The sequence below is a fragment of the Dermacentor variabilis genome, chromosome 1 (genome assembly GCF_050947875.1).
Source record: "Dermacentor variabilis isolate Ectoservices chromosome 1, ASM5094787v1, whole genome shotgun sequence".
Lineage (NCBI taxonomy): Eukaryota > Metazoa > Arthropoda > Arachnida > Ixodida > Ixodidae > Dermacentor > Dermacentor variabilis.
In genome coordinates this window covers 271692940-271713032 of record NC_134568.1, presented here as the reverse complement: position 1 = coordinate 271713032, position 20093 = coordinate 271692940, and the positions used below count along the sequence as shown (strand labels likewise).

Genomic DNA, 20093 nt, shown 5'->3' with positions numbered 1-20093 from the left:
TTGCTTAATACAAAATGCCCAAGTGGGAAATGTTCACATGACCAGTCAGTTCAGCATAAACAATGGCCCTTTGCATTTCTCCTGACCAACCTGCCGAGACGAAAAGCGCTGCAAACGTCACTTCGCCACTTGGCAGCAGCTCCTTAGTACTAACATTCATAGGTGTCAAGAGTTTCGCCATGGTCATACTGCCACTATCGAGTGCAGCTTTGTTTCGATAAAAGTTCATTAAGTTTCTCTGCTGTTAGAGTACATCGTGCTATGTTATGGCTCTCTTACTGCTCCTACACTTTTAATTAAGTTCTGGTTTTAAAGAATATAATTTCATATAATGATTACTTTACTATAGTGAGAGTTTACTGTAAATAGTCAGAAAAAAAAACAGTCAGTTGTCATAATGTTATGAAGATTTATTTCTTTTCAATTAACAGCTTAAACATAGTGCTTGATTTTTATGCTTCAAGCTGGGCGAAAAAAATACAGAGTTAAAGTTCTCTATGAACTGACAGCAGTGCATAATTGTTCACTTATGGCACATTATTACGTTTGCCACTAACTAATTATGGAAAAGCGTGTAGAGGTTTACAGCTACAATATAGCAGTCACAATGGAAGCTTTCACAGGCGATTCTTTAGTGGGATTGTACTCTGCCTTGAATTATTCTGCAGGAACGCCTGGCCCATCTGAAAAAACAGTGTCAGCCACATTTAGTCCAGGCAGCCCGTTCTTCAGTAGAAGGGATATGTGCCAAAATATATCATATGTCTGTCGAAAATGTGAAGAAGATACGGGAAAAGCATTGGACCATTCTCAACCAGCATGGCATTGAAGGTAAGCAAGAAACAGCATTTGTCACTGATCATTGCTAGTGTACTAAATAAGATTTAATCATACTACAAAAAAATTCATGGGTCTCATTAAAAAAAAAATTGTTGTTACAAAACTTCATCATCATCATCATCATCAGCCTGGTTACGCCCACTGCAGGGCAAAGGCCTCTCCCATACTTCTCCAACAACCCCGGTCATGTACTAATTGTGGCCATGCCGTCCCTGCAAACTTCTTAACCTCATCCGCCCACCTGACTTTCTGCCGCCCCCTGCTACGCTTCCCTTCTCTTGGGATCCAGTCCGTAACCCTTAATGACCATCGGTTATCTTCCCTCCTCATTACATGTCCTGCCCATGCCCATTTCTTTTTCTTGATTTCAACTAAGATGTCATTAACTCGCGTTTGTTCCTTCACCCAATCTGCTCTTTTCTTATCCCTTAACGTTAAACCTATCATTCTTCTTTCCATAGCTCGTTGTGTCGTCCTCAATTTGAGTAGAACGCTTTTCGTAAGCCTCCAGGTTTCTGCCCCGTAGGTGAGTACTGGTAAGACACAGCTATTATATACTTTTCTCTTGAGGGATAACGGCAACCTGCTGTTCATGATTTGGGAATGCCTGCCAAACGCACTCCAGCCCATTCTTATTCTTCTGATTATTTCCGTCTCATGATCCGGATCCGCCGTCACTACCTGCCCTAATTAGATGTATTCCCTTACGACTTCCAGTGCCTCGCTGCCTATTGTAAATTGCTGTTCTCTTCCGAGACTGTTAAGCATTACTTTAGTTTTCTGCATATTAATTTTTAGACCCACTCTTCTGCTTTGCCTCTCCAGGTCAGTGAGCATGCATTGCAATTGGTCCCCTGAGTTACTAAGCAAGGCAATATCATCAGCGAATCGCAAATTACTAAGGTATTCTCCATTAACTTTTATCCCCAATTCTTCCCAATCCAGGTCTCTGAATACCTCCTGTAAACAAGCTGTGAATAGCATTGGAGATATCGTATCTCCCTGCCTGACGCCTTTCTTTATTGGGATTTTGTTGCTTGCTTTATGGAGGACTACGGTGGCTGTGGAGCCGCTATAGATATCTTCCAGTATTTTTACATATGGCTCATCTACACCCTGATTCCGTAATGCCTCCATGACTGCTGAGGTTTCGACTGAATCAAACGCTTTCTCGTAATCAGTGAAAGCTATATACAACGGTTGCTTATATTCTGCACATTTCTCTATCACTTGATTGATAGTGTGAATATGGTCTGTTGTTGAGTAGCCTTTACGGAATCCTGCCTGGTCCTTTGGTTGACAGAAGTCTAAGGTGTTCCTGATTCTATTTGCAATTACCTTAGTAAATACTTTGTAGGCAACGGACAGTAAGCTGATCGGTCTATAATTTTTCAAGTCTTTGGCGTCCCCTTTCTTATGGATTAGGATTATGTTAGCGTTCTTCCAAGATTCCGGTACGCTCGAGGTCATGAGGCATTGCGTATACAGGGTGGCCAGTTTCTCTAGAACAATCTGTCCACCATCCTTCAACAAATCTGCTGTTACCTGATCCTCCCCAGCTGCCTTCCCCCTTTGCATATCTCCTAAGGCTTTCTTTACTTCTTCCGGCGTTACCTTCGGGATTTCGAATTCCTCTAGGCTATTTTCTCTTTCATTATCGTCGTGGGTGCCACTGGTACTGTATAAATCTCTATAGAACTCCTCAGCCACTTGAACTATCTCATCCATATTAGTAATGATATTGCCGGCTTTGTCTCTTAACGCATACATCTGATTCTTGCCAATTCCTAGTTTCTTCTTCACTGTTTTTAGGCTTCCTCCGCTCCTGAGAGCATGTTCAATTCTATCCATATTATACTTCCTTATGTCAGCTGTCTTACGCTTGTTGATTAACTTCGAAAGTTCTGCCAGTTCTATTCTAGCTGTAGGGTTAGATGCTTTCATACATTGGCGTTTCTTGATCAGATCTTTCGTCTCCTGCGATAGTTAGCTGGTATCCTGCCTAACGGAGTTACCACCGACTTCCATTGCACACTCCTTAATGATGCCCACAAAATTGTCGTTCATTGCTTCAACACTAAGGTCCTCTTCCTGAGTTAAAGCTGGATACCTGTTCTGTAGCTTGATCTGGAATTCCTCTATTTTCCCTCTTACCGCTAACTCATTGATCGGCTTCTTATGTACCAGTTTCTTCCGTTCCCTCCTCAGGTCTAGGCTAATTCGAGTTCTTACCATCCTGTGGTCACTGCAGCGCACCTTGCCGAGCACGTCCAGATCTTGTATGATGCCAGGGTTAGCGCAGAGTATGAAGTCTATTTCATTTCTAGTCTCGCCGTTCGGGCTCCTCCACGTCCACTTTCGGCTATCCCGCTTGCGGAAGAAGGTATTCATTATCCTCATATTATTCTGTTCCGCAAACTCTACTAATAACTCTCCCCTGCTATTCCTAGTGCCTATGCCATATTCCCCCACTGCCTTGTCTCCAGCCTGCTTCTTGCCTATCTTGGCATTAAAGTCGCCCATTAGTATAGTGTATTTAGTTTTCACTCTCCCCACCGCCGATTCCACGTCTTCATGGAAGCTTTCGACTTCCTGGTCATCATGACTGGATATAGGGGCGTAGGCCTGTACAATCTTCATTTTGTACCTCTTATTAAGTTTCACAACAAGACCTGCCACCCTCTCGTTAATGCTATAGAATTCCTGTATGTTACGAGCTATATTCTTATTAATCAGGAATCCGACTCCTAGTTCTCTTCTATCCGCTAAGCCCCGGTAGCACAGTACGTGCCCGCTATTTAGCACTGTATATGCTTCTTTCGGCCTTCTAACTTCATTGAGCCCTATTATATCCCATTTACTGCCCTCTAATTCCTCCAATAGCACTGCTAGACTCGCCTCACTAGATAACGTTCTAGCGTTAAACATTGCCAGGTTCATATTCCAATGGCGGCCTGTCCGGAGCCAGTGATTCTTAGCACCCTCTGCTGCGTCGCAGGTCTGACCGCCGCCGTGGTCAGTTGCTTCGCAGCTGCTGGGGACTGAGGGCCGGGGTTTGATTGTTGTGTTCATAGGAGGTTGTGGCCAAGTACTGCACCAGGGTGGCCAATCCTGCTCTGGTGAGGGAGTGCGTTACCGGTTCTGGTCACCGGGATCAGGCCACACTCCAGGCCTGTTTGTGCAATTTTATCAACACGCGGATTTTTTTTTTTTTATTTAATCCGGTGGAAAATTGCCAGCACCGGGATTCGAACCACGGACCTCTTGCACGCGAGGCGGGTGTTCTACCTCTACGCCACCGCTGCACCTTCATAGACATAACTTCATAACTTCATAGACAAAACTTCATAGACATGAAATTTCATAACCATTAACATGGCATGGGGGAGAAAAAATAAGCTTGAATTCTTTAGCTTTAATTCTAAGCTTTGGCTTGGTTGCGCTTCCTGTAAGTAGTGATCTGTCGTGTGAGCCAACGTGACATCTGCATGAGCTTGCGACGAAACACCACATTATATCAAATGATATGGCTACAACACAAGGTGCCACTAGAGTGGGCGTTAGCTCTGTGGTGGCATCTTCACTGTCTGATGGAAATAATGGTCGTGAGCACTCCTGGTGATTTCTTCATTGCTAATTTCTTTGCTAATGATGATGTGATAGTCGGCCTCAGTCACAGGGTTGCTGGTACAGCGAGCACGTACCAATGAATACCACAACATTTTAAAGCAGAAATCTCTCTGAAACAAAAACTCTCATAAGCTGTTGTTACTAGCTTAGCAGGTAAAAGTGTATCTTTTGAATTAGCTTTTGTAATGAAAGCAGCACGTTATCATTCCAAACTATGCAAAAGCTTGCTCTGTTGCCATATTGGGATGGACAATGGCAATTATGCTGTATCTGACATTTGGCTGTTGCATGACTTTTGCTAACGGTAATTATGGGGTCGTTCATAGATAGTGGATATTAGCATTCATTTGTCGGCATTTTCTTTAGGTGCAGATATAGTCCGGCGTAACGTGAAATGTGCCCTGTGCGGCACAGTTACGCTACACCATTGAAAATTGAACGCTCTACGGTTTAGCATCTGGCACAGTCATCGTGGCCAATGACGTTTGGCACGCTATGGCATGACTGGCACGGGGATAGAATTTGTCTTATCTCACGCTAGACTTGCTAGACCAAGAGTTCATCGTGCTCTAGCTTGGCTGGCCAGCAGCATGCTGGCCTTACAGTTCGAATGCATTGAACAGAGCTGCCGAGTTCGCACTTTCACCAAACACAAAAGGGCTTGTTCGCCATGCAGTTCTGCACCTGTGTTGCAGCAATAGCTGATTGTTGCATTGTTGTGGGCCACGTTCAAGACGCTGAACTATTTAGGGGCAAATTTTCAATATTCTGACACACTGGAGGCACCGCACTACATCTGCACCTTTAGCTTCATGACTCGTAAAAGTAGCTCCTGAGTGACAATTTTTGCTTTCTTATTAGGGGTGTGCGAATATCAATATTTTCTAATAATAATCTAATATGAATACTTAGCATCGAATATCGAATTGAATGTCGAATAATTATATGTACATGCATTTATTAGCAAGTTGGTTTATTTTAACATATTGGAACATTGCAATTACATTGTCATTGGTAAAAAAAATTAAACCAGTAAGCTTTTATACTAAAAGAGTGTGTAGGTGCCTCATGTTAGCTTTGGAAAATTGAATAATTTCCGCTAGTTGTCTGTTCTCGCCAACCTGTGCCTTATTATAATGCATCAATTTCCTGTTAACTGAGAGACATTTGAGCCTGTACTACTCGTCACTCATCGCATTTGCTGTCAAGCAATAAATGTAGGAGTGGATGGGAACCTGCAAAAGAGTGCACCCTCACTGTTCACAAACCCCTGCCCCTTGCTACAGAGAGGCTGCTTTCCCGCAAAGCTTAGACGTCTAGTGGCTAAGCATATCTTTCAGGCTAAATTTCTCCATCAGCATAAAATAATTGCAAAATTCAGCGCAAGATGATAATAATAACAGTAATAATAATAATATATTTTATTCACTTCAATTCGTATGTGTTCCAGCCTGCATAAGCGTTACCGCTTGTGTGCGGAGCTGGGCAGCCAGGTTAAGCACATGAAACAACAGTGAGTAAATCATAGTAGAAAAAGAAGAGAAATAAAATCAACCAAATATGCAGCAATTGCGTGTGCAACGTCATAACAACCGAACACAGAAGAACCAAAAGAACAAATGATAGCAGATTTTCCATCGTGCACACTTTCGTACACGAAATGAAAGCGTTAAGAACATGGCAAACAGTAAATTACCTCAGCCTATATTATCGTTCAACCAAGGTCGAAAGAACTTCTTAAGGTCTTTTAATCCGGTAATGCTCGGCAGGGTTCATATTTTATTGAAGTAATAAGGAACATAGTAGGTGCGGGTTCTTTTGCCATAAGTGGTGAAGATGCGGGGTATGACATACTTTTCCGAATGACGGAGAGGCCGTACTTTAATGTTGCAGATTTTAAAGGAGCTGTGAAAGAAATGCTTGTATAATATGTCAAAGATAATTGCTTGTGTACAGGTAGCATACTGTCTATACTGTCTATATAATATTCCATACTGTCTCTGGCTGACTTATCGTGATAGTTGGTTCCGTAGACGAGGGTGGTTGCAATTCTGTGCACTATGCGACTTAGTGCGTTTAATTTATATAAAGATGCGGGTTCGTAAATTGTTATTCTGTATCATAATATGGACTGTCCCAATCTCTTATATGCGATTTTTCTAACTGATACATCATAAATAGATTGTGAAGCATATTGACACGTGTACTTATCTTTATCAGGCGACCACGTTTCGCCACCTAACAAATGTAATCGCACAGCGCGGGACGCGCCTGCATGTATCCGAAGTTTCTGGAAAGTTATAGATACTTCTACCCGGCTATCTGTTGTCGCCAAACGTTGTGTTATCTGATTTCATCGTGTGACGCGAATGGTGTAGAACTTTGTGGAAGGTACGCGGGTCCGAACGATTAGTCTGGAACATTCGACGACTGCTGTATAAAAGCCGACGTGCTTGACTCGCTGATCAGATTTAACGACGATCGCCGACTGTGTTCGCCGCTCTCGTTGCGCTTTAAGTGTAGCCTGTTTTGTGGGCACAGGTTCGCCCAATAAAAGCTAGTTTTTGCCTTTCACAGTTTTGCTACTGTGTTCTTTGACGTCACGACCACGTGACATCTGGTGGAGGTGCTTTGCGTTCATGTACCGGACGCCCCCACAAAGCCGTGACCCAAGCCCGCACTCGGAAGACACCAACGTCGCCAAGAACCAGCGAGGTAGCCGCAGGCTGCAAGGACTGGCCCCGGAGCATGGACTTTTGCCTGATACAACTAGGAAGATGGCCACCAAGTCCACCCCAATGGCAGCCCCAGCGTCAACCGTCGTGCTGCAGCAGCCCAGGGAGCCTCCGACGTTCCGCGGTTCAACTTTCGAGGACCCGGAAAGCTGGCTTGAGATGTACGAGAGAGGCGCTACCTTTAACAACTGGAACAGCGACGACAAACTGCGATATGTCTTCTTCTCTTTGGAAGACGCGGCCAGGACGTGGTTTGAGAACCGAGAAGCCACCTTAACGACCTGGGAACTTTTCCGAAGCGGCTTTCTGCAGACATTCGCAAGCGTCGTACGCCGAGAACGAGCCCAAGCGCTATTAGAAACCCGGGTGCAGCTCCCTAATGAGACGACCGCGATCTACACGGAAGAAATGAGCCGTCTCTTCCGCCACGCCGACCCTGAAATGCCCGAGGAGAAGAAAGTCCGCCTGCTGATGCGTGGTGTGAAGGAGGAACTTTTTGCCGGAATGGTACGAAGCCCACCGAAGACCGTCGACGAGTTTCTTCGCGAGGCCACCAGCATCGAGAAGACACTCGAGATGTGAAACCGGCAATTCGACCGCCGCACAAACTCGACAAACTACGCCGGAGTTCAATCACTGGCCACCGACGACTTGCGCGAGACTATCCGAGCGGTCGTGCGGGAGGAGCTACAAAAGCTGTTCCCACCATCACAGCCTCAAGTGGCTTCGATTGCCGACGCCGTGCGTGAGGAGCTCCAACAACAACTTGGAGTAGCCCCTGTATCGCCCCAGCCTGAGCCGCAAGCGATGACCTACGCCGCCGTCGCACGCCGTCAAGGTCCCCCTCCGCGACCGCGCCAGGGCCCTGTCACGCCGCAGTTCCGTCGTCCGCCGCCGCCAGCGCCAGCACGACCACCCGTCGCCCAGCGCACCTACGCGAGGAAGACGGACATTTGGCGCGCTCCTGACCACCGCCCGCTCTGCTACCACTGCGGAGAAGCGGGGCACATCTACCGCCGATGCCCATACCGCGACTTGGGACTGAGAGGGTTCGCCGTCAACGCGCCGCGTCCACAGCTTGGAGAGCGCCCACGTGACATCGCCGACTACCTCGCCGCTACTCAGTGGAGCCCTCGACGGCCGTCCCGTTCGCCATCACCAGGCCGCTACCTGTCGCCGCAGCGCCGACCATACACTGGCCCAGTCCGAGGCCGGTCAGCGAGCCCATATCCGGAAAACTAAAAGCAGCAACTGATGGAGGTGCGGTTGCTGTTCGTCGAACTGACGAAGATCCTCCGCCGCCGCCGAAGACGACGAAGAGACCATCTCGACGACATAATAATGACACGCCGCCGTCCCGACGAAGTCAGGAAGCCAAGACTGCACCGACAAAAAAAAGACTTGACGTCGCGACGTACCAGCTTCAGTTCAACACGACGCAGCCGTGATCCGACGCCAAGACCCAACTGCAACGCAAGACAAAGAACCACCGACCTCGACGTGCTTCTAGACGACCACGCAGTCACCGCCTTAGTCGACACAGGCGCCGATTACTCAGTCATGAGTGGACACATCGCCGTCCAGTTGAAGAAGGTTAAGACTGCATGGGAAGGCCCTCAAATTCGGACCGCTGGAGGACACCTGATTACGCCGACAGGAATGTGCACGGCAAGAATTACCATCCACGACCGGACTTACCCTGTCACCTTCGTTATCCTCCAACAGTGTTCACGAGACGTCATTCTCGGCATGGACTTCCTCAACCAACACGGCGCAGTCATCGACCTGAAGTCGAAGTCGATAACGCTGTCAGAAGATCATGCGATACCGCCGGAGAGCCCTCGTAGTCACCACGCCTTGAGTGTGCTCGAACATCACGTGAGCATCCCGCCTCGCTCCAGCATTTTTATTTCGGTCGGCACCGAAACACCCGCTGACGTAGAAGGCGTCATCGAAGGCGACCAACGTCTACTGCTAGACCGTGAAATTTGCGTCGCAAGAGGGATCGCTCGACTGCACGGAGGACACACGAAAGTGTTGCTGACAAACTTCAGGCAGGAGTTCAAGCACATCAACAAGGGCACGACGATCGCATACATCGAGGAAATTCTGGAAAACAGCAATGTGTTTGTCCTCTCTGATTCTGCCGCATCTACCCCGACGACCGTAGTTCCCAAGCCAGACTTCGACATAAATCCAAGTCTCCCCACGATTAAGCAACAACAGCTCAGAAGTCTACTTCGACAATACAAAGAGTGCTTTTCAACGTCATCAAGGATTCCACGAACCCCAGTCGCAAAGCATCGCATAATAACCGAAGAGGGCGCTCGACCTCTCCGCCAGAGCCCATACCGAGTTTCGAAGCGAGAACGTGAAGCTATAAAGCACCAAGTCGACGAAATGCTGCGCGACGACATCATCCAGCCGTCCAAAAGCCCGTGGGCACCTCCTGTAGTCTTGGTGAAAAAAAAGGACGGAACCCTGCGTTTCTGCGTCGATTATCGTCGTCTGAACAAGATCTCGAAGAGGGACGTCTACACCCTCCCACGGATAGACGACGCACTGGATCGGCTCTGCAACGCTAAATACTTCTCGTCAATGGACCTCAAGTCTGGCTATTGGCAAATAAAAGTCGACGAAAGAGATCGCGAAAAGACGGCCTTCGTCACCCCAGACAGCCTCTACGAGTTCAAGGTTATGCCATTCGGACTGTGCTCGGCGCCTGCAACGTTCCAGCGCGTGATGGACACAGTTTTAGCAGGATTGAAGTGGCAGACCTGTCTCGTTTACTTGGATGACGTCGTCGTCTTCGCCGGAAATTTCGACGATCACCTGAGGCGGCTTGCGACAGTACTAGAGGCCATCAAGTCATCAGGGCTCACTCTGAAGCCGGAAAAGTGTCGATTCGCTTACGATGAGCTTTTGTTCCTAGGCCACGTCATCAGCAAATCAGGAGTACGCCCCGACCCACAGAAGACAGCTGCCATTGCAAAATTCCCGCAGCCAACCGACAAGAAGGCAGTGCGCAGATTCCTTGGCATGTGTGCCTACTATAGGCGCTTTGTCAAGGACTTTTCACGCATCGCGGAGCCGCTAACACATCTAACCAAATGTGATGTCGAGTTCAAGTGGGAAACGCCGCAGGCCAAGGCATTTCAAGAACTCAAACGACGGATGCAGTCGCCACCGGTACTTGCACACTTCGACGAGGACGCCGATACCGAAATCCACACTGACGCCAATAGCCTAGGCCTCGGTGCCGTCCTAGTCCAGAGGAAAGAAGGACTTGAACGGGTGATATCGTATGCTAGCCGGTCGCTGTCAAAAGCGGAAAGCAATTATTCTACGACTGAAAAGGAATGCCTCGCCATCATTTGGGCTACAGCTAAATTCCGCCCTTACCTCTATGGCAGGCCATTCAAAGTCGTCAGCGACCACCATGCGCTGTGTTGGCTAGCTAACTTAAAGGACCCTTCAGGACGGCTGGCGCGGTGGAGCCTCAGACTACAAGAATATGACGTCACGGTAATATACAAGTCCGGAAGAAAACACTCCGACGCCGACTGCTTATCACGCGCCCCCATCGATCCCCCGCCGCAAGACGACGAGGACGACGACGCCTTCCTTGGGATAATAAGCGCGGAAGACTTCACTAAACAGCAACGAGCAAACCCGGAGCTAAAAGGCCTCGTCGAGTATTTGGAAGGGAACACCGACGTTGTCCCTAGGGCATTTAAGCGCGGGTTGTCTTCGTTCACGCTACAAAACAACCTGCTCGTGAAGAAGAACTTCTCACCAGTCCGCGCCAGCTACCTTCTTGTTGTACCGTCAGCGCTGCGTCCAGAAATACTGCACGCCCTACACGACGATCCAACCGCTGGGCACCTCGGGTTCTCCCGGACGCTGTCACGAATACAGGAAAGGTATTACTGGCCGCGTCTGACCGCCGACGTCGCCCGTTACGTCAAGACATGCTGAGACTGTCAGCGACGCAAGACACCACCGACAAGGCCAGCAGGATTACTACAGCCGATCGAACCTCCTTGTCGACTATTCCAGCAGATTGTGATGGATTTGTTGAGGCCGTTTCCGACGTCAACATCCGGAAATAAGTGGATCGTCGTGGCGACGGACTATCTCACCCGCTTCGCTGAAACTAAAGCTCTGCCGAAAGGCAGCGCAGCCAAAGTGGCGAAATTTTTCGTCAAGAGCATCCTGCTGCGACATGGTGCTCCAGAAGTCCTCATCACCGACAGAGGAACGGCTTTTACAGCAGAGCTCACCCAGGCCATTCTGCAGTACAGCCAGACAAGCCACAGGAGGACAACTGCCTACCATCCGCAGACGAATGGTCTCACGGAGCGCCTGAACAAGACCCTCGCCGACATGCTAGCAATGTATGTCGACGTGGAGCACAAGACGTGGGACGCTGTCCTGCCGTATGTAACCTTCGCTTACAACACGGCGGTGCAAGAAACAACACAGATCACGCCGTTTAAGCTGGTTTACGGCAGGAACCCGACGACGACGCTCGACGCCATGCTGCCCCACGTCACTGACGAAGAGAATGTTGACGTCGCTAGCTATCTCCAGCGCGCCGAAGAAGCCCGACAGCTCGCCCGCCTGAACCAACAGAGGACCGATAGCCGACACTACAACCTCCGACGACGCTTCGTCAAGTACCAGCCCGGCGACCGAGTTTGGGTTTGGACACCGATACGCCGACGAGGACTGAGTGAGAAACTATTGCGCCGCTATTTCGGACCCTACAAGGTCATTCGACGTATTGGCGCACTGGACTATGAGGTCGTGCCAGACGGAATTTCGCATTCACAGCGGCGCCGCGCATGATCTGAAGTGGTCCACGTGGTGCGTCTGAAACCCTTTTACGGACGCTGACGAACTGCCTTATTTTGTTGTTTTCTTTGCTACGGGTGTTTTTCTTATTTCGTTTGTATGCAGCATCGGGTCGATGCTTTTTTAGAGGGGGGGTATTGACACGTGTACTTATCTTTATCAGGCGACCACGTTTCGCCACCTAACAAATGTAATCGCACAGCGCGGGACGCGCCTGCATGTATCCGAAGTTTCTGGAAAGTTATAGATACTTCTACCCGGCTATCTGTTGTCGCCGAACGTTGTGTTATCTGATTTCATCGTGTGACGCGAATGGTGTAGAACTTTGTGGAAGGTACGCGGGTCCGAACGATTAGTCTGGAACATTCGACGACTGCTGTATAAAAGCCGACGCGCTTGACTCGCTGATCAGATTTTACGACGATCGCCGACTGTGTTCGCCGCTCTCGTTGCGCTTTAAGTGTAGCCTGTTTTGTGGGCACAGGTTCGCCCAATAAAAGCTAGTTTTTGCCTTTCACAGTTTTGCTACTGTGTTCTTTGACGTCACGACCACGTGACAATATATATATAAACACACACTAGGCGTAAACGTTTGGCTAACTCTGCAATATGTAAGTTCCATGACAGTGTTTCGTCAAATGTGATACCAAGGTATTTAAAATTGGATTTAAGTTCCAAAGGCGGGCATGAACAGCACGTGTAGTTCCTCTCATGATGATATATATTTGATCATGTTCTAAACACTTTATATGGGCTATGAAAACAAAGTAGGCAGATTTTTGTAGTATTAGTAAAAATCTGATTAACGTTTAACAATCCTATCAAAAGATGCACATCCTGGTGCATCCTGTCGGAGGCTTCTTCATACATTTTGCTTGGTATTGCCAGGGCAGTATCATCCGCATGTGAAAACAGTTGTCAGTTCAATGAAAGACAAGTCATATCATTGCCGTAAATATTAAATAACAAGAGTCCTAAAATTGAGCCCTGAGAAACACCTGTCGAAACGTTCAAAATTGAGCTGTATAATCCACCAAGTTGGACACATTGGGCTCGATCAGTGAAATAACTTATAAAGAACGACATGTAGGGACCTCTAAAACCAATATTGTCGAGTTTATCTAATAATAGATTGTGATTAATAGTATCAAAGGCTTTTTGAAATCAATAAAAAGTGGAAGGACAATGTTATTGTTATCTATTTCTTTGCAGACTAGGTCATAAAAATCGTCTCGTAGGCTTACTGTACTTTTGCCTTTGCAGAAACCATACTGGGCTGCATTTAGTAGATGGTACTTATCAGGAAATGATGTCATGCTAACATGTATAATTTTCTTCATGATACAAACAAGGGAGGACAAAATTGCGATTGGCCTATAATTATTATGATCCTTTTGGGAGCCTTTTTTGTGCAATGGTCGTATTACGCTTATTTCATGTACGTGTGAATTTGCCCAGTTATTGAAGTTTCGTTGATAATGAAAAGTAATATAGTCTTAAGTTTGTCAAAATGCACTATGAGATCCCTTATCCTAACACTATCATAGCCTGGTGATTTTGTTATTGACATTGTCTTCAACACATCCCATAATTCCGGCTCAGGGACAGTAGGCATGTACGCTGAATGAATGCTCGAAGTAACTGCAGTAGCGTTCGCCATTTTCCTTCCCTGTCTACACAAGTAACATTTCCTACAAAGCGCTTATTGAACTCAGTGGCCAATTATACCTTGTTATCTGGAAAGGCCTGTTCTAAAGTATCATCAATGTTTTTCTTAGATGGTTTTCCTGTGGTAGTTTACACTTATTTCCATGTTTTTTTTTTTTTTTACATCCCTACTGCATGCCGAGAATTGATTTAGTTGGTACTGTTTTTTGCCAGTCGTATTTTTGCTGTAATTTTATTTTGCAGTTTCCTTAATTCTTTGCTTAGTACAAAGTCATGAGGGTTCTCGTTGCGCCTTCTTAAAAGTTTACTCTTGATGTAGGATAGCTCAATGATTTCCTTGTTTATCCAAGTACTTGCCTGTTTTCACGGTTTCATCCTCACCTTAGTTTTCGAGTTATTGTAAATTGGTTTTAGTTGCTCTACAAGCATTTCGTAAGCATATAGGTGATTGTGTTACAACAGGGAATTCCAGTCGTACAACTTAATTAGTTTATCTACTTTTCATTGTTAATTACAAGCCTTTCTGCAGGTCTCTCCTGTGCCGCCATTTTACTATCTTTTAACAACATAAGTGAAATGAAATAATGATCAGCAGCTTTTTCTTTATTAAAAAGCCGAAAGTTTCCTGTTGCTTTACGGTTGTACTGATATGGTCAATGCATGTATGTGTAAATTTACTTCCTAGATATTCTTCTCGCGTATAGCCCTGAATGTTTTTCTCCAAGCCAAAACTGGCCAACAATGTTAAATACTTACTTATACTTACCTTATTAGTTACCGGGATGTCAATATTTAAATCTCCTGCGAGAATCACGTTTATTTACTCCATACCTTTTAAGGAATCTAGCGAGCTCCTCTAAAAAAACTGCAATATTCTTGCTAGGAGATCTGTAAATTGCACAAACTAACAATTCCTCTTCATTGTTTAAAAGATAAAGTGCTATAACTTCTACTTCATCAAATTAAACTTTCAAGCATTCACAAAACCAGCAATTTTTCACAAATATTAACACTCCTCCACTACTTTTGCCCTCTCTGCACATGGCATACGATTGATAGTTCTTTATATTATAAAGAGAGCAATCAAACTCACTGACGTTGATCTCAGTAAATATTATGACCTCCAGAAAAGTTAAAACTTCCTCCAAGTACATTTGTAACTGTCGCGTGGTTAGTGCCGCGGGGCATAGGCACGCAGGGACGGACCGATACATACGGCCACTTGTTTAGACGAAAAGGGAATGACCCTCCTTTATTGGGCCCGAGCATATATAGAGACACACATACACAGGTCACAGGGGGTGCCACACTGTGGTGGTAGCCTAACAAACAGGGCTGAACTGTGGCGACCTCTACATCTCCCCCCTTGAAGCATTGAAGGTTAGACGGGAGGGACTCAGGAAGCCAGACGCGTCAAAAGTTTCACAAGTTAAACGGCACGGCGGAACAACAGGCCGGCCGTAACGTGTTCATGTCACACCGTCACTGCGGTCCCTGGCTGCAGGGGACTGTTGCATAGTATGTCCGAGGGGGACCGTTGATTCCACGATGTTGGCAGGCTCAGGTTCCTGACAGCGAACTTGCTGCTGTGGTGGTAGCTCCTCTCCCGAGGCAGTAGGCCCAAAAGGCACTAGGTGACGCCGGTTGCGCTGTAGGGTGCCACCTCGCTCCGTTTCAACCACGTAGCTTCTTGGTCTTTGCCCCGGACTGAGGACCATGGCCTGCACTTGATCGGGTCGCACCCAGACACGCTGACCTGTTTGGAGTGGCGGTAAGTCACGAGCTCCATGATGCCTGTTGTAGTTGTCGGCCTGCTTCTGCTTGTAAGCCATATCCTTGGCGACGACGTCTTTCGTTGGCGTCCAGTTGGGACGTAGCTGGGAGTCTTGCTTTGGGACTCTGGTTCTGAGTTGACGTCCCTTCAACAGCTGGGCTGGACTAAAGCCGTCGACTCCTGGAGTATCCCGATAGCTGAGCAGAGCCAGATAAGGATCCTTTGACTTGGGAAACAGGTCCTTGATAGTACGCACCCTCCTCTCCGCCTCTCCGTTCGATTGAGCGTAGTGCGGACTGCTGGTCCCGTGGTTAAAGCCGTATGATGCTGCAAACGCCGCAAAATCTTGTGACGAGAACGGTGGGCCGTTGTCTGACCCGACTTCTTGCGGGATTCCATGGCGGGAAAGATGGATTTGAGAGAGTCAATGACTGCCTGAGCTATCGTGCTCCTCACGGTCACCACCTCAGGGAACCTTGAGTAATAGTCCACCACCAGCATGAACGTCTGGCGGTTGAGGTGGAACAAGTCCATTCCAAGGAATTCCCAGGGATGTCCAGGTAGGGCCGTGGAGAGTAGGGGCTCGTCAAAGTTCACGCGGGTGCAAGCACACTGTTCACAGTTGGCAACGAGAAAGGCGATGTCTGCCGAGATGCCGGGCCACCAAACTGACTCCCGAGCTAGGGCTTTGGTCCTGTTGATGCCCTGATGACCTTCGTGCAACAGCGTCAAGACCGCTGGTCGAAGGGACGATGGGATGACTCTCCGGGCGCCTTTCAGCAGAACACCATCGCAGACAGAGAGCTCGTTTGCCACAGAGGCGTACTTTGAGAGGTGCAGCGGTATCTTGGTCTTTCGTGGCCAACCATGCAGGCAGTAGTAGGCGAGGGCCTTGCACTCGCCATCGGACTCTTGTACCTGTCGCACGTCTTTAGGGCTGAGTGGCAAGACTTCCGACGTGCAGCAGACTACCTGTGCTGCAAAAAGTTCGATAGTGTCTAGAGGAGTGGGTGGCTTGTAGGTGATGCGTGACAACGTATCGGCTGTGGCTAGCAGCTTTCCTGGCACATGCAGCATACGGAACTAATATCGCATGGTCTTCAGCCGTAGTCTCTGAATACGAGGCGGCAACAGGTCCAGTTCCATCTTGCCCAGACGTGAAACGAGTGGCAGTTGGTCAGTCTCGACGTTGAAGGGGATGCCACGGACGAACTCGTCGAACCTTTGGATAGCCCACATCGTTGCCAATGCTTCTTCTTCAGTCTGGCTGTAACGCTGCTCGGTCTCGGTCATTGACCTCGAAGCGAACGCGACTGGGCGGCGCTCTCCTCAGGGTTGCGTCTGTAGCAAAACTGCGCCGAGTCCGAATGAGCTTGTGTCTGCAGACACCGTAATGGTGTACGATGGGTAGTACTTGATTGAGTCCCTTGATTTTCTCGATTGCTGCCTTTTGCTCGTGCTGCCACACCCAACTCGCAGACTTGTTCAGTAAGGCTCTGATGGCTGCTGTGACGTTCGAGATGTGTGGCAAGAATCTGGCTAGTTGATTCACCATTCCGAGCAGTCTTCTAACGCCGGCGACGTCCGTTGGAGCTTCCATGGCTTTGACGGCTTCGACCTTGCCCGGATCTGGCCTGTTGCCCTGTGCTGAGACGATGACTCCGAGAAAGGAGACCTCGGGTACCCAAAAACGACACTTGTCCTGGTTCAATGTGATAACCTGCTTTTGCAAGGCTAGATAGCACCTGGCTCAGTCTGGCGTCATGTTCCTGGCGGGTGCGTCCAAAAACCAAAATACCATCTATCATATTGGCGACTCCTTCTTGGCCCTCCAGGATTCTTGCCATCTGCTTTTGGAGGTACTCTGGTGCGGAGGTGATGCCAAAGGGGAGCCGGCAGAAGCAGTATCGGCCATATGGGGTGATGAATGTCGTAAGCTCTTGGGAGTCGTTAGAGAGCTTCACCTGGTGGAAGCTTGCGGTCGCGTCCAGCTTCGAAAAAACTGTTGCATCACCAAGGAGCCCAAAGACTTGCTCGATGGTAGAATATGTCGTTCCCGGAGGACGACCTTGTTCAGTTGTGTCAAGTTGACGCAGAGGCGGTAGGAACCATCGCCTTTCCGGACGATGACGAGACCCCGAGCACCATGGTGTTGGCTTGTCGACCCTACAGATGACGCCTGCGCTTTCCAATTTGTCCAGCTTGCGGCGGACGATCACGAGCAGCGGGATAGGGATCCTGCGAGGTACGCTTAGCGAGAAAGGTACAGCATCAGGTTTCAACCGGATGTTGTATTCGTCCTTGAGAGTGCCCAATCCATTGAAGAGCTCGGCGTGCAGCGTCGCTTTTGAAGTCTTGAGTTGATCAAGAAATCGAACTACTTGGAGGGCTTGGAGCGCTGGCAGTCCCAGAAGAGGCACAGTGAGAGACTAGATCACATAGAGGCGCTGACAGCATGTTTTCCCTTGCCACCGAATTTGTGCCAGATATAGGAGCCCGGCACGCGCAGTGGCTGTCCTCCCGGGCCAGTTAGCAGAGTGTCGACTTGGTTGAGTTTGTCGGGCAACGTAGGAAAGTCGCTGGGAACGGCAGATACTTCGGCTCCGGACTCAACCTTGAACTGCGCTGTGTAGACGTCAGCGGTGCCGTCGACAAACTTTGCTGAGGCGGGCGTCGCGACGGTGTGCAGGTGAACGGAGCTGAGCTTGTACTGCTTGAACTTCCGCGAGCGGCATACTTCGGCAAAGGCCTTTCTTTTTGCAGAAGTTGCAGGTGGAGCGTTGGGCTGGGCAGTCTGAACGTTGTTTGAGGCGCGCGGCCGCAGAATTCACATGTGGACGGCTCGCGTGAGTGCTCTGCTTGCGGCTGCGGCGAACGAGGCTTAGCGCCGGAGCGACGGCGAGAGGGGAACTTGTTAGCTTTTGTGGCGTCGAGGTTGAGCTCGCGGGAGTGCTCGGTGCGGTTCTGGGGCAACGCCTTTTCCCTGTCGGCGTCTTCGGATTGACGGGCTTGTGTCCAAGCGTCCTGGAGTGTCAACTTCGCGTTCCGGCACAGCTGGTTCGAGAGACGGGAGTCGTGGAGGCCGACGACGAACCGGTCGCGTACGAGCCTTTCCTCGACAGCAGTTGACGGATAGTTACAGCGCTTAACCATCCTGCGCAGTTCTGCATAGTACGTGTCGACGCTTTCGTCGCGTAGCTGAACACGTCTGTGGAACCGTGACGACTCGTAAAGCTCGTTTGCTGGGTGCACGAAGTGCTCAGTGAAGCAGGAGGCAACGGCTTGGTATGAAGCGAGCGACTGGGCATCGAGCGAAAAGGTCTCGAGAAGTGAGCGGGCCTCCGGGCCCATGCTGTACAGGAGCGAGCGTACCTGCATGTCTTCCGGCGCTTGCCTCAGCCCTGAAACCTCTGCATAGTCTTCGTAGCGGCTGAGCCATGTCGCCCACGTTGGCAGGTTTGCGAATTCGAACAGTGCCGATGGCTGGAAGTTGACGCCGTACAGTTTCGGCGGCTCGCCGGTCTCGAGGGACATCTTGGTGCCTTCCTATGAGGTGAGGGCTAAGGCAGGGGGGCGTTATCCGGCCACTTCTGACACCATGTCGCGTGGTTAGTGTCACGGGGCACAGGCACCCAGGGACGGACCGATACGTACGGCCACTTGCTTAGACAAAAAGGGAATGACCCTCCTTTATTGGGCCCGAACATACCGTATTTACATGATTGTAAGTCGACTCGAATGTATGTCGACCCCCCCATATCGCTAGAACGAAAAAAAAAAGAAAAAACCCCGAGAGCGCATTCGATAACGAAAATTTATTAGTAGCTGACTTGGTCATTGGACTACTCGTCTTCACTAGTGCTGCCATCGTCATCGTTGCTGCGGTCCCACAGCGCGTCGTGGTCCAGCGAAATTTCAAATTTGGCAAACGAGCGCACCAGGTCATCGTGCAGAACAGCAGCCCACGCCAAATGCACCCAACCACACGCAGCCGTCAGGGAGGCTCTTTTGACAGGTCCGGTTGGCGTAATTTCGCAGTCTTCTGCCGCCAGCCACTCGTTGTACTCACGGCGGAGCAGAACCTTAAAATTCAGGCGGAGGTCCGGGCTTGTTTCATGACCACGTCGCACTTCACTGCCAGGGACCGATCATGCATTTCAGTGACGTACGCCGCAAGCTTAGCCTACAGCTCCGGAAAGCGTCTAGACTTCGGCACATGGGAAATTTCTCACTTGCCGCCACAGGGTGAAAATTTCGCTTGGCTGCAGTCGCCACTCTCGCACCACCCGTTTAGAAACATCGAAGTTGCGGCCCGCTGCGCAGTGATTTGTTTCTTCGGCGTAAAGGGTGGCAGCCCTCTTGAACGCTGCTGTGAACGAGTGCCGAAAGATTAGTGGGCCTGCAGCACTCATGACGACTGGGGAAGCGTAGAAGTAGCCGAAGTGGAGCACGTCAAGAAGTTAGTCAAACAAATTGGTCAAACCAATGCCTTTAAACAGAGAAAGAGAAACCCGCGAGCGGTGTCTGCTCTTCCATGAACTACCGATACTCCCCGCAAGCGCCGCCGCTCTGAGGGTGCCGCCGCAAAT

General features: G+C 48.9%; 1 protein-coding gene across 3 annotated transcripts in view; it reads left to right on the top strand.

Moving 5' to 3' along the window:
- Pcif1 (Phosphorylated CTD-interacting factor 1) overlaps positions 1–20093 on the top strand; it is a 158029-nt gene that overhangs the window by 67139 nt on the left and 70797 nt on the right. For all 3 annotated transcript variants that reach the window (XM_075675779.1, XM_075675771.1, XM_075675789.1), the window contains exon 8: positions 669–831. In XM_075675779.1, the coding sequence (XP_075531894.1) occupies positions 669–831 (163 nt within the window). The remainder of the gene's footprint in view (positions 1–668; positions 832–20093) is intronic.